This window comes from Endocarpon pusillum, assembly GCF_000464535.1.
Source record: "Endocarpon pusillum Z07020 unplaced genomic scaffold scaffold7164, whole genome shotgun sequence".
In the NCBI taxonomy this organism is placed as follows: Eukaryota; Fungi; Ascomycota; class Eurotiomycetes; order Verrucariales; family Verrucariaceae; genus Endocarpon; species Endocarpon pusillum.
This window is the reverse complement of record NW_006916636.1, coordinates 90,612-103,667: the sequence shown is the minus strand read 5'-3', so window position 1 is coordinate 103,667 and position 13,056 is coordinate 90,612. Positions and strand designations below refer to the sequence as shown.

The 13,056-nt window shown below is 50.3% G+C and overlaps 3 protein-coding genes across 3 annotated transcripts in view; 1 reads left to right on the top strand and 2 right to left on the bottom strand.

Moving 5' to 3' along the window:
* Positions 1 to 3,234, bottom strand: part of EPUS_04659 (uncharacterized protein) — a gene marked incomplete at both ends in the record, with an annotated part of 3,612 nt that extends 378 nt beyond the window's left edge. The window contains 6 exons of the mRNA XM_007807596.1: positions 177 to 575; positions 642 to 1,350; positions 1,410 to 2,000; positions 2,058 to 2,082; positions 2,133 to 2,306; positions 2,358 to 3,234. Of these exons, the coding sequence (XP_007805787.1) occupies positions 177 to 575; positions 642 to 1,350; positions 1,410 to 2,000; positions 2,058 to 2,082; positions 2,133 to 2,306; positions 2,358 to 3,234 (2,775 nt within the window). The remainder of the gene's footprint in view (positions 1 to 176; positions 576 to 641; positions 1,351 to 1,409; positions 2,001 to 2,057; positions 2,083 to 2,132; positions 2,307 to 2,357) is intronic.
* A 2,900-nt stretch (positions 3,235 to 6,134) lies between these two features.
* On the top strand, positions 6,135 to 10,517 carry EPUS_04658 (uncharacterized protein; the record flags this gene model as incomplete). Its single annotated transcript, XM_007807595.1, has 2 exons — positions 6,135 to 6,426; positions 8,695 to 10,517. 2 exons carry the CDS (start codon positions 6,135 to 6,137, stop codon positions 10,515 to 10,517), a joined length of 2,115 nt encoding a protein of 704 aa, XP_007805786.1.
* Positions 10,518 to 11,496: 979 nt separating this feature from the next.
* On the bottom strand, positions 11,497 to 12,846 carry EPUS_04657 (uncharacterized protein; the record flags this gene model as incomplete). The annotated part of the gene is made up of 1 exon (XM_007807594.1): positions 11,497 to 12,846. One exon carries the CDS (start codon positions 12,844 to 12,846, stop codon positions 11,497 to 11,499), a length of 1,350 nt encoding a protein of 449 aa, XP_007805785.1.
* Positions 12,847 to 13,056: the final 210 nt, after the last annotated feature.

Genomic DNA, 13,056 nt, shown 5'->3' with positions numbered 1-13,056 from the left:
CACATTCGCTCCCTTCTCAATCAATAGTCGTACTATCTGCTCATGACCCATATGTGATGCCGCTTGCAGTGCATTGCTATACCATCCACCTTGAGCATCCACATTCGCTCCCTTCTCAATCAATAATCGTACTATCTGCTCATGACCTAGATGTGATGCCGCTTGCAGTGCATTACCATAGGATCATTGCTATACCTTCCACCTTGAGCATCCACATTCGCTCCCTTCTCAATCAGTAACCGTACCATCTGCTCATGACCTTCAACTAATGCTGCCTGCAGTGCATTACCATAATATCCACCTTGGGCATCTATCTCAGCGCCCGCATCAAGCAGGAGCCGCATAATCTCAATTTGTCCGGATATTGCTGCAAAGTAGATTGCATTAATCCTGTTATCATCAGCCGAATTAGGCATTATTCCGACCTCTAGGAGGTGCTCCACCGCCTGGGTCAGTCCAGCAGAGCACGCAGCATGAAGCAGTAATGGATTAAGCTGTCTACCCTTCCAATAAGAGTGGAATTCCACCATGTCGTAGAGCCTAGAAGAGAAGATCACCATGGTATTATCAACTGTCTTCGTAAATGAATCAAAGTGACTGTAAGTAACTGGCCTTTGTGGTGAATAAAGGTGGGGACGCACAGCTCTAGCCTGCAGGACTGAGGCTAAGAACTTGCTCGGTTGTTGCAACAGACTCTTCGCCAAAGCGATCAATGCCGCTCCGTGGGTGCTTTGCGCCAGATGATAGTCAAATGACCGAGCGGCATACCATAGAAAGGGACATTCCTCAAAGCGTTGCTCAAGTTTATAATATTCTCCGCATGGTGCCAAACCCGTCAGATTTGACATAAGATAAGTCATGCATGTCGTGGCCAGCGCCGTGTGGATCTCACCAGATTCGTGCTGAGCGATGAGCAGCTGGCCTTGCATGCGAGGATCCGAAGTCGTGGTGATGAACTCTTGTACTGAGTAATGAATAGGCCTAACTGTGCCTTCTGTGGGATATGTGGGATGTGTCGTAATTACCTCAAGCAGATTTGCGCATACTGATAGTAGAAACCTCATATCGTTCGTTCGAGGCTCACATCCTCCTGAGCTGGATTCCTCATCCGCCAGGGCATACTGAAGTTCTTTAACGGTCAAAGGTCGCTCAGCGTACATAACCCACCGAAGGGTCTGGAAAGCCAGTCGACGCCTGCGCTCATCATGCTGCAATATCTGATTTAAGCTCCGTTCGTACGTCTTGTCGAGACCGTCTGGAAGCGTGGCAAGGGCTCGTTCGACGTCGCGGTCATTGCCAGACTCGCTCTCCTCACAGAGGTGGATCAGCTGTAAATGCACCCACAAGAACCTGATAGCGTGTCAGTAATTGCCTTCTCACCAAGTCACTTGGTTGTCAGGGACGCGTACATGCCCTCTGCTTTGGTGGTCAGTGTCTTAATAATCTGATCTTCAAGAGCCGGGTCGTTGAGATTCAGCTTTCGTCCATCGGATCCCTGTCTCAATCGACGAGTCTCTTCGGTCGCATAAAGATTAATATCGCTCTGCACGCTACGTGCTTTGATCCTAATACATTCTATCGTCATCTGTTTAAAGGCTTCCTCGATGTCCATTTCTGGCCGACTCGTCACAAAGACCTTTACATGACCTGTACCGCAACTGACAATGTCACGTAAACACTTCAGGATCGCTGGTCTCTGGACTTTTGGACACTCATCGAGGGCATCGATCACAAGAAATACCTCGTTCAGCTGGTAGTGCTCCACCGCTTTAAGAAACGAATCAACATTACCCAGTTGGGAGGGTGCAAGGGCGTCTCTTTTGACATTGAGAAACCCTTCAGGAACACGATAGTTCTGCCGGCATATTTGTTTGATCAGTGCGGAGATGATAAATGCGTTTTCCTGCATTTCTTTGACTTGGTAACTGTAATAGGCAAAGGCGATGCCGACGTGGTCATCCAGTGCACGCTTGGAAGAGACATGTTCTATCACATTCGAACTACGTAGTGTCAGTAGATCAAATCAAAAATATATATGGAGTCACCTTCCAACGTACGCCAGAACTGATTTGCCCGCACCAGCTACTCGTGTTTAGTATATACGTTAGAGCCTAATAGCAGGACAGACTGACGTTTACCGTAACACCATAGAATAGCCGAGTCTTGTTTGGTGAACCATTGTTCGAATTCAGATTGACGCAGCAGCCAGTCGCCTGTCCCCGGATGTTTCTTTTCATATGTCGTCTTCTGAACGTCCTCGAAAGGATAATTCGACAGCCATCGCAAAAAGTCCTCGCGCTCCTTTACTACGTTGTGTCAGTGTTGGAATGTCTCATTTGTTCACCAGAAGGACTGACCTAACTCTCGTTGACGACGTGCCTGTTCATTCTGGGAGGCTTCAAAAGACTTCTCAAGCGTTAATGCTCGGGCAGCATCACCTAGGACATCCTTATGATGCCGCATCTCGGCTTCGATCTTGCCGAACTCTTCCTCAAACGGCACCCATTGGACCCGCCAAAATTCTCGCCATGATAGCCACTTCCGAGTATTACCATGGTCATCCACGAAAATATGGCGAGCAGAACGGAATAACGTCAAGAAATCGATGTACACTTTCACTAAACAGTTTTGGACGAGTTTTGAATCACCAGCGGACTTTGCGTATGCCGTCAGAGGTTCCAGATAGTCATTCATGCGGCTGATCATCTCAGACAACTTATCGAAGAAACTAACAAACCCGATTGCCACAGAGATCAAGCCACGAGCTGCTCCCACGATAATGGAAGAGATGTCTGGATTGGCCTGGACACCGATTACAATGGCGTCAGTAAAGCGACTGAGAAGGTTCAATGTCCGTGATATTGATTCACTGAGTCGCCGAAAGGATGACCGACTTCGATGATCTTGGTCGTCGGAGTGCACCTGCTCCAAGATACTGTCATCCGTCATTTTCTGTGCTGCGGAACGGAAAGCATCCTTTTCCCTGTCAGGGATGGTGGAGATGTGCTCCTCAATGGCTTGTTGCAGCGCTTGATTCCGGCTGGCAGCAACAAGCGTAACTGCACTTGCTGAGGCAGTAGTGGCTCCTACGGTGCAATTGCTCTTTGTCGACGTCCCAGTAGGGGATGCTGCAGAGGTGGTTGATAGCACTGAGGACGTGGCCGTAGCCGGCGGTAGCGGGCTTGGATCCCTCTTTCCCTGTAGCCAATGTCGAAGTCGATCACGAGTGGGCATTGTTGGCTCTTGATTGATTCTAATCAACGCTATACTAAATAATCCTGTTGAAGATACTCGGTAAGGATGGAAGTTGTGTAAGGTTAAGCGCTCGACAACATTGAATATCACAACGCGAGCAGAGATGAAACTTGAACTAGGCAAATCATCTCGCTTTAGAACTTTTCAAACCAATTAGAACGCCGAACATCGTGCGCCGCTTTAAGCCTACAGCACATTTCAGCCACTTACATGAGCTTGGCGGTGTGGCTCGATTAATAAGGAGATATGAAGAATGAAGTCATTTAGTTGTAGGCTACGATTTTTTTATGTAAAAAGTCGTCCCAATTTACTTTTCGTATAATCAATCCTGAATAAGAGAACCTCGAGAAAATGATCAGATTTCAGACAGCACCCCGTAGACTTAGCTAAAACGCTGATAAAAAAAGTGAGCAGTTATAGCCGAGTCTAAGAGCCCAAAATGAGCATCTTCTGACGAGAAGGACTAGGCATCTTGCTACACTGGGGCGCTGAGTACCTGGAAAAGGTTCTGCCTCCACATCTTCGGGCGCGGATAAAGGAGCCTCGCTGTGATCCTCACCTTGATACTTTGGCCGGCATCCCGCCCGTCCCCTACGTCAACGCGCTCACCGGTGAGTTGATGGCGCAGTTTCCGATGCAGGGCATTAATCGCATCTCGCGGATGAAGCTGCGTCGATTCCTCACCCAGGGCGAGAACCTAACCATCCAGGCAAGTCGATTTCTGCTATTGCGAAAGAAAAGGGCCTAATAGCGCTGATCGTCAATCAGGAGCAACGATTTCTTTCAAAATAGCCATATAATCGTCCTGAATAAGACGCCCTCCTACTCCGGAGCCTGTGTAGAAGTGGAGCTGACCCTTGAAATTCCATCCAATAACTGCGTACACATGGACTGACTGATTTTGACGCTTGAGCTTAAACTGAGTCTTTGATAAGGCATTTCGTGCTTCAAGCCCTGGTCGACGATGAATTCGAGCCTGTCGTTGCAGGGCAGTAGCAAAATGGCACTCATCACACCATCTATATTGCTTGAATTGATCCAATTGCCAATATCGGCGCTCAAATCCCCATATAATTCGAGCCTCAATATGCCCTTGAGAGAGCATCTTTTTCTGCGCGGCCATATAGGTCCCTACGCCAAAATCCTTCATATTTCTTTGAATAGCACGTTCAGAGCCATTAGCTAGGCCAATTTTCTGTGCCACCCTATAATTAGCATCTTCAACGGCCTCAATTGCTTCGCACTCATGTGGAGCAAGTACTTGTTTTCGGCCTCGATTGTGTATCCTCTTACTGCGGCGCGCAGTTGCTTCTTTAATGATTCGATGGCCAGTTGATTTAGGTACATTACGTATCTTAAATAGCTCTGTACGAGGTATTTTGCCAGCTGTGTGGCGTGCATCAGCAAGAAGGCGCGCACGGCGCGGCGTATCGAGCATCGTTTTTGGCGTTCGTGAGGCCGCAGGAGAAGGAGGATCTATAGAAGTAGGCTTTCGGCAGATGCGCCGTCTATTTCCCTGTTTAGAACTCATTATTCCCTAAATCTGAGTGAGTATTGGTAGAGAAATAGGGGAATGAAGAAGGGGGGTAGAGGAAGGGGATCTGAGAACTCCCGTAAATTTTGGCGCCAAGCTTCGGCCCCAGCTGGATCAGAACCGCGTCTTGCCACCTCCACCGTCACCTGCTCAGCCTCTGCTCAGGGCTGCTCAGGATAGAAGTCGTGACTGGAACTGTAAAAAATTTCTTATCTCCAACTACACAGGTATCTCAGGATACGAGGATTTGTGTCACCGACGGGGAATGGAAGGAAATGACCAACAGTGGCTGATATGCAGTACCTACTGCAACCCGCTGGGCTGGTATAAAACGGCAGGGAAGAATAAGAAGGGCGCCTTTCACAGTTCTTGGACTGAGTACTCCTGAGACAACAAGGCAAATCGATGGATGGATTCCGTTCTGATGCTGAAGCTGTGGGAGTACTAACAGCGGAGTGTAGGGAGGGGCTTCTGTGTTAAGTAGCTGTACGTCAGTATGCTGAAAGGTTAGCCTTGGGAGTCTGAAATATTTACAAAGAGACGTGTGTTGGAGAGGTCCGTGCTGGTATCAGAGGGCAGCGAATTGCTGGCAGATGAATTCTTATACCAATGACTCGGAGTTGGAATGTTTCGACATTGCTAGGTAGGTCCGGTAGGTTGAGGATAACGGAGCTGATGAAGTTTGATGTGAGACGTGTTTTGGAAATTGAAACGGGGCAAGCGGAAAGCGGAGAGCGGGACGGGGAGCTTGGCAAACCCCTATCCCGGCATCGCCCGTCTCGGAAATTGCCTCCGTTTTGAATTGGACGCCTGAGTTACGTCTCACCACTCCCCATCCACCAGCACATGCATGATCCATAACGTTCTATCGTTCCACAGTTTCTCTTGTGATCTGAAAACGGCGCTGTCGTTTCTGAGGCCCGAGAAGAAGTAAATATTGAAACCAAGGACGTTACGGAGTACAAAGCACCATCTACCCTCGGTGTTGAGACAAACCTTGCGGATGCCTGCTCGAGTCACGGAAGAACTGAATGTCGTAACGGGCAAGGACCTAGAGGTCTCACTAATGACGGCTGTACCGGAATCCACAAATGCTTGTTCGGGGCTGCTGTCTCACATTTGACCCATCCATATGCTGCACGAAAGATGGACGACAAGGGAATATGTGAATGACGTTTAAATTTATGTCAGATCCAACCCCGAACACCCAATCTTCGTTTCTATACAACTTTATCTTTCCTTGGTAAACAGCACATATAAATCCGCCAATAAAAGGACAACTTACTGAAGATCCGATTCTTCCCTTTTTGGAACCCTTAGCTGCAATCGAAACCAACCATCAACAATGGGCGGTCGCGTAAGCAGGGACAACTCCACCACACCATCTTCCACCGGGCCTTCTCGGTCACGCCAGCAGCAACAGCAGCAAGAAAGTCGGCAAGCCACCCCTCCATGTCAGCCGGGCCGTCGGCTCAGCCCGCCCATACCTGCTCCACCGGGCTGGAACACCGAATCCTCGAAAGCCGGCCAACAACTCCGGGAGCGTGTCCGCCACGTAAACGGATGCCGCTGCATAGACTGTCAGCCAGACCTCTACGACAACTCGGGGAGTCTCAAGACCGGTTTCGACCGACCCTGTATGCGGTTGGGCTGCGTGTGCCCTGTTTGTAGGGAACGCGAGTCGTGTAGTTTGCGCAGCCAAGGGCATTGGCTGCCAATCGGACGGCAGTGTAAAATTTCCAATTGTATCTGTAAGATGGGGTGTGGAGATTGGGATTGTAAGAGGTGCATTACGGCGATGACGAAGCGTACCTTTAACCGTGGGGCTTAGGGCTATGTTTGATGGTGTGTGTATCTAGTCGTGGAGTTCAGGATATTCGGGGCGCATGGCCGCATCAACGAGTCAGATATCCTTTCAATTGTGATGTTCTGATAATCTGGGTAATGAATCTGATGACAAAGTGTAAGGGATATCGCCAAGATTCTGGATCAGGTCAGAGTACGATAAGAATATCTAAAAACACAATATATTTAAGTGACTGACAGTAATATTCACCTTCGGGCATTTGGTCGGTTTGGAATAATACCGTTGTTCCATCTAGGCTAGATTGAAAACCACCTGGGTCTCACTACCTTGGGAGTTTTCATAGCAGATGTGTCCTGTTAGTCCTTCCGATCTCTAGCATTCAACTGTAGTAGGTAATCAGTTTAAATTGTTCTGAGAGTCCCGAGGCTGAATTATGGATCTTGGAAAGGAGACAGGCTTGGACATCATCTGTAAACTTTTTGCAACTTTGGTGCGAGAGTTCGAACGCGCTTTGGTCTTTTTTGGCCTTTACTGGCTTTGGCCTCCGAATAAGAGTCACAATCACAGTCTCTTATTTATTTGCCATTCTTTTGGTACGGACTTGATTGAGCCTGGCTCTGGTCCAAGCAAGACCAAGCCCCTCTCCCATCCATCAAAGCAGGCGCGAAAGAAAAGAGAAGCCCTTCGTGCAAAAGCTCAATATGAGTAGTTATTGACTCTGCTCTGCTGTTACTGTGAACTGCTGCCACGGAAGTGGCTGACGGTAGATCAGCCTACAATAGCACTATTTCTATGACTGCTTCGTGTCATAATCTGTCTAAACTCGGGAGAGGGCAGAGTTGGTGTAGTGCAGGTTAGAGGAAAAAGATATCTCCTTGGGGCGTAATGAAACAACAGGTATACATATCTAGCCATCTTTTGAATGTGTTAATGCACCACCCACGCAGCGGAAGATGTTAGGTAGTACGCCCTGCAACGGGACCGAGATATGGAGTCAGCAGCCATTGCTCAGGTACTAGTATCTCTGTGCTGTTAGGAAGCCAATCGAATGAGAGGGCTGCTGATCTCCGTGGCTTGGCACTCCGTTCTTCAGTGCGTCTCTGCCTCATGGCGCTACGGATATGGAGATGTGAGGAGCTAGAAGAACTAAAGCATGCATATGAGCACTGCAAGGTCAAGAGATTGTCTGGAATGCTCGTGTTGCACTGAAAGAGAAAGTGGCCCAAGCTCCAAGCTGCAAGCTTCCTTCCGGTTTAAGGTTTGGGCGGCAACCGAGTGGCTAATGTACCTTGTAATGGCCGTAAGACCGATCCACATCCTATCAATCCACTCCTCGCGTCTGGAGCCTCAAACACTGGCCTGGACTCCAGAACCCAAAACAATTGCTCCGAAAGTAGCTTAGTAAGAGGTCTGAACTGCCCTCAGCAAAGTCAACAAAAACCGCGATGTTTTGTGAGGGCTTGCAGCGCGATAAGGGTCCAGCTTGATATGCTGGGTATCACTTATTTGCTGTCCTTACCACACACATCTGCATAGTTTGTGTTTTCATATCAGGAAAACTGATAAATTTGTAGAGACTCATAGAGACCAACAAGAATCACTGGGTACTCAAAGAGTATTCATTGATGATTGCTTGTGAAGCAAGGTGTCTGCTTGTTGTTCAACTGTGTGAAGCTGAACTTATTATGTGACCTAAATGGGTTAGTTACCCTTTCACGGAATTGAATTGGCTGGGGGCAGGGCTTACCTAAGTCAAACCCGCCTAACTCTTCACCCAAACTCCGCAGACATTCACCGTTCACCATTCACCGCACACGTCAACTTCATCCATCCACCACTCAAACAACAACACCACTTTGCCATACTCCCAGCAACCCCCCTTGAAGTCGTCTATAGCGGTAAACGGCGTCTACGATCACAGCAAAGACCCTGTTCGCAACAATAGTCAGCAAAGCTTCACAATACCTTCAATAGCCACCACTTGGGAAGCGATTCCATTGACCTCACCATCGCAGCCCTTGATTGGCCTCCCTCGGCAAGACTTAGAACTCGTTCACCTTCCATGTCTGCTTGATCAACAATTCTTATCCGCCTCCAGGCCTGATCACTTCGGGCGCCATGGAGGGAGATGCGCAATTCGAAAGATCAAGTGCGATGAACATGAACTCAGACAAGCCTCAAACCCCGACATTTGATACTCCTCCACGCTCGAAAACTCCTCCAACAACCGCCGGAAGAAGCTCGATCCTAGGCAACGCAGAGGGCAGACCAAAAGTACCGCGTGCGGGATCAGAAACACTTAACGCAGATCAATTAACCAGAAGATTGAAAGACCATGACAGTGCTGGAAGACGGACAGACCGAACTCCTGGAAGAAGTCCGAGCAGAAAGCGCCAACGCATCTATGGAGATCGCTTCATACCAAATCGAGATGGGCAGGATCTGCAGGCGAGCTATAGCTTGATGCATGATGATGGATCACCAACCTCACCTTCTAGATCGAAAAAGCGAGCACCGCATGGAGAGCTACACTTTCAGCGAACAGAAGAGGCTAATAGGACGTACTCCCGAGTTCTCAGAAATGAGTTGATGGGCGACTCGGTACCCCAAGCACACTATGACTTTTCGACGTCGATACACGACCCCTCAAGAAACACAACACCGCCCGGTGTTCCTTCATCATCTACTCTCCCGCTGCCTGCCTCGATAACACCGACAACCCCGCACCACAAAAACCTCTTCTCGTACATGTCACCTCACAAAAGAATCGGCTCAGGTCATCCTACCCCATCACGAACCCCCCATTCCAGACACACCGGCCCGATCAACCTTAATGCAAATTCCGACCTCTACTCAGTCTCACCAATCAACTTCGTCTCGCAAGCAATTCTTCAACAACCACGAAAGCAGCCCCGTCCCATCTCGAAAGTCCCATATAAAGTACTGGATGCACCTGAGCTGGCAGACGACTTCTACCTCAACCTCGTAGATTGGGGCAGCAGCAACATTCTCGGTGTCGGTCTAGGCTCATGTGTGTATATGTGGAATTCCACTACTGGCCGTGTGGACAAGCTCTGCGAACTGCCTGACAATGACCAAGTCACCTCCGTTTCCTGGATCCAGCGGGGCTCCCACCTTGCCGTTGGCACCCATAAAGGCTTTGTGCAGATCTATGACGCCGAAAAATCCCGCCGCCTCCGCACCATGACCGGCCACACCGCCCGTGTTGGCGCCTTAGCCTGGAACGAACACATCCTCTCCTCCGGCTCCCGTGACCGGCTCATCTATCACCGCGACGTCCGCTCCCCAGACCAACACTGCCGCCGCCTCGCCGGTCATAGACAGGAAGTCTGCGGTCTTCGCTGGAACGGCGACGATGGTCAGCTCGCCTCCGGCGGAAACGACAACAAACTTTTGGTTTGGGATAGGTTGTCGCAAAACCCCCTCCACCGCTTCACCAGCCACGTGGCAGCCGTCAAAGCTATTGCCTGGTCCCCACATCAACATCATCTACTCGCCTCTGGAGGCGGAACCGCCGACCGCTCCATCAAATTCTGGAATACGTCCACCGGGGCCATGGTCAAGGAAATTGATACCGGTTCCCAAGTTTGTAATCTGGCATGGAGCAAAAACTCGGATGAGATCGTCAGCACGCATGGCTACAGCCAGAATCAGATTGTCGTGTGGAAATACCCGAAGATGGAGCAGGTGGTGAGTCTAACGGGCCATACATATCGAGTCCTTTACCTGAGCGCCAGTCCTGATGGGACGACGGTGGTGACGGGTGCCGGGGATGAGACATTGAGGTTCTGGAAGGTCTTTGGCAAGAAGAATAAGACTACTGGTGCTGGACCTGGGAGTGATGGTGAGGGTGGGATGGGGTTGAGTGGGAGGTTGGGCGATTGGGGCAGCATTAGATGATGGTGCAGAAGGATCATGTCTGATGAGTGATGAAGACGAAGGCGAGGTGCAACGGTGCGGCTGTCGAATGAGCCAGGAGCTACTACTTGGCACCATTTTCTGTTTGTGAACTTTCACACTCCTCCTCCATCGGCTCCTGTTACCGATGCAGAGCGCCGAAGGCAGCACATCGGCGGTGGAGGATCTTTGATTTTGATACTATATGAACGTCGAAGATGGCTCTTATCACATCACATCCCACCCGATCCTGAACCTCTCTTCAGCAATTTTCTGCTTCCTTTTCCTCTTTTCTGGCATGCATATCAAGATGTACCTGTTTTTTGCAAGGCGCTCACAGGAGTCAACCAGGGAGTCGATCCGGGTCCGGCACATTTGATCTTCCCCGAGGAAAAGTTGAGTTCCGACCGGATATGCTCCCGAGTACGGAGTAGTTCGCGAGGAATGTGACGCAGACTTGCTGGGTAGTAAGTCCTTCATGAGATCGGTCGGTCGGTCGGTCGGTCGGTCGGTCTAACGGGGTAGTCAATCAGATACACCATTGACGTACGCTTTGGTATGGTTCTGTCCTGCTTCATCCTGTTTCACTACACGTAGATGCGGCGGAAGCTTAGTGACTGATTCTATGTGTACTCCATATTGTTTGCGGGCATGCCAGTCCCGTCAAATCTGGAAGTAGCAGTACCTTATTCTACAACCCGAGCTGGCATGGCGCGGGCTACCAGCGTAGTCAGTGGTTGGTAAGCAGGTAGGTCGGGCACACATTGCCGCCGCCGTGGCGCGGTCAAACTGGAGGCCAGTACGATGCATAAATCACTACTACGGTCTACGAACCAGCCCTGATAGGCTGGGGAGCACTTCCGGCTCTCTCGGGAAAAGTGGGAGCGTATATGATTTCTTTCGTCTTCACGTTGCTCGGTTTCAAAACTCCAGAGGAACGGTGTGCCGTCGATGGAGCCTCGATTACTACGAGTCAGCTAGGTCACAGCACCAACCGTCCCGGCTCGACCTGCAGCACGGTTTTCACCCTCTCCAAGAACGTCCTCGCCCGCTTCTCCTCCCCTGTTGGCACCGTGACACTAAAGACATTCATCGCGCCGCTTGCTGCGCTGGCTGTGATACCCATATCCGCCTTGGACCCGGGTTTCCGGCTAGACTGGCCCGATGTCTTCCCTGTCAGGATATCGATTATATCCGACGATTTCTCGCCTTTCCTCTTCGATCTTTTTGAGGCTGGCCCACTTGTGAAAGGCGCGCTCGGGCTAGGCAGCGCGGTGATCTGTGGGATGTAGCCTCCCCTTGACGTCTTCGGGACAGCGTTTAATCCTAGAACGGCGTTGAAGAGGTCCGTTGAGGATGGTTTAGCGCCCTTTGGTTTCGGGAGGTCGTCGTTTGCCACGTCGACTGCACGAGCGAGGAAGGTTGATAGGGGCATGGAGACGCCGAGCGTTTCTTGAATTCGTCTTTGGACTTTTAGGACTTCGGTCAATGAGATTGGAAGGGAGATTGATGTTTCTGCTGGGATTTCGGGCAGAGATGGCGCGGCCGCTGGTTCCGGTTTGGATTCGGATTTCTTCGCGGCTGGAGGTGCGAGTTTGATGTTGCTGAGGTCCATGTGGGCGAGGTGTTGGATGCGTTTGGATTGAGTGGAGGAGTAGTCAGCTTGAATGCGTCCGAGGTAGGAGAGGACATCGCCTTTGAGGAGGCGCCCATTGGGTCCACTGGCCGGTATTCTAGGAATCTCGGATTCAGGGATCTGATTTGCATGGATAAGGGCAGTGACGGCTGGGTATAGAGGATACTTAGTATTTTGACCTGCTCCAGACGAAGGCTTGGAGGAGGATGAAGCGGATTTGGGCGGCTCGGAGTTTTTAGATGGCGTAGGCTCTGCAGACTGTGCAGATTGTGGAGACTCGGCCTTCGACTCCTGCTTCTTCGCCTCGTGCTTGGGAGCAGGTTTTGAGTCATCTGACGGCATTTCTAAAGAGCTTATGTCGTCGCCGGGCTCAGCAAGAACTGCAATCCTTGACCCAACCTGCACGCCTTTCGTGCCATCGGCTTGAACGATCTTTGCCATGATACCATCATCTTGGGCTTCAACATCCATTGTTGCTTTGTCTGTTTCAATCTCGAGCAGAACGTCTCCGGTGGAGAATGAGTCCCCCTCCTTCACTTTCCAGCTGGAGATGTTCCCTTCCGTCATGGTCGGAGACATGGCCGGCATTGTAAAATTTTGCGCATCGAGCATATACCGGGTTGTCGCAAAGCTTCTTCTTGATGCAAATTGGCAGAGATGGCGGCCTGGAAGCCGGGATGGTATTCGCGCGGCCATCGTTGACCAGTAGAGCCTCCAGGTCAGAAAGTTGCCGGGCGCTGTCAAACGTCGGATTGAGACCCTTAGACCCGAACAAAAGCTTCAAGAAATCATCTAGAACTCTTTAACCTGGTTGAGAACATGGGCGCTGAACGGAAGTAGATGCTGACATGTCCGAGGTGTAGAGGATCGCAGGTGCTTGACCCCGACATACTCCGAAGCAAGCTA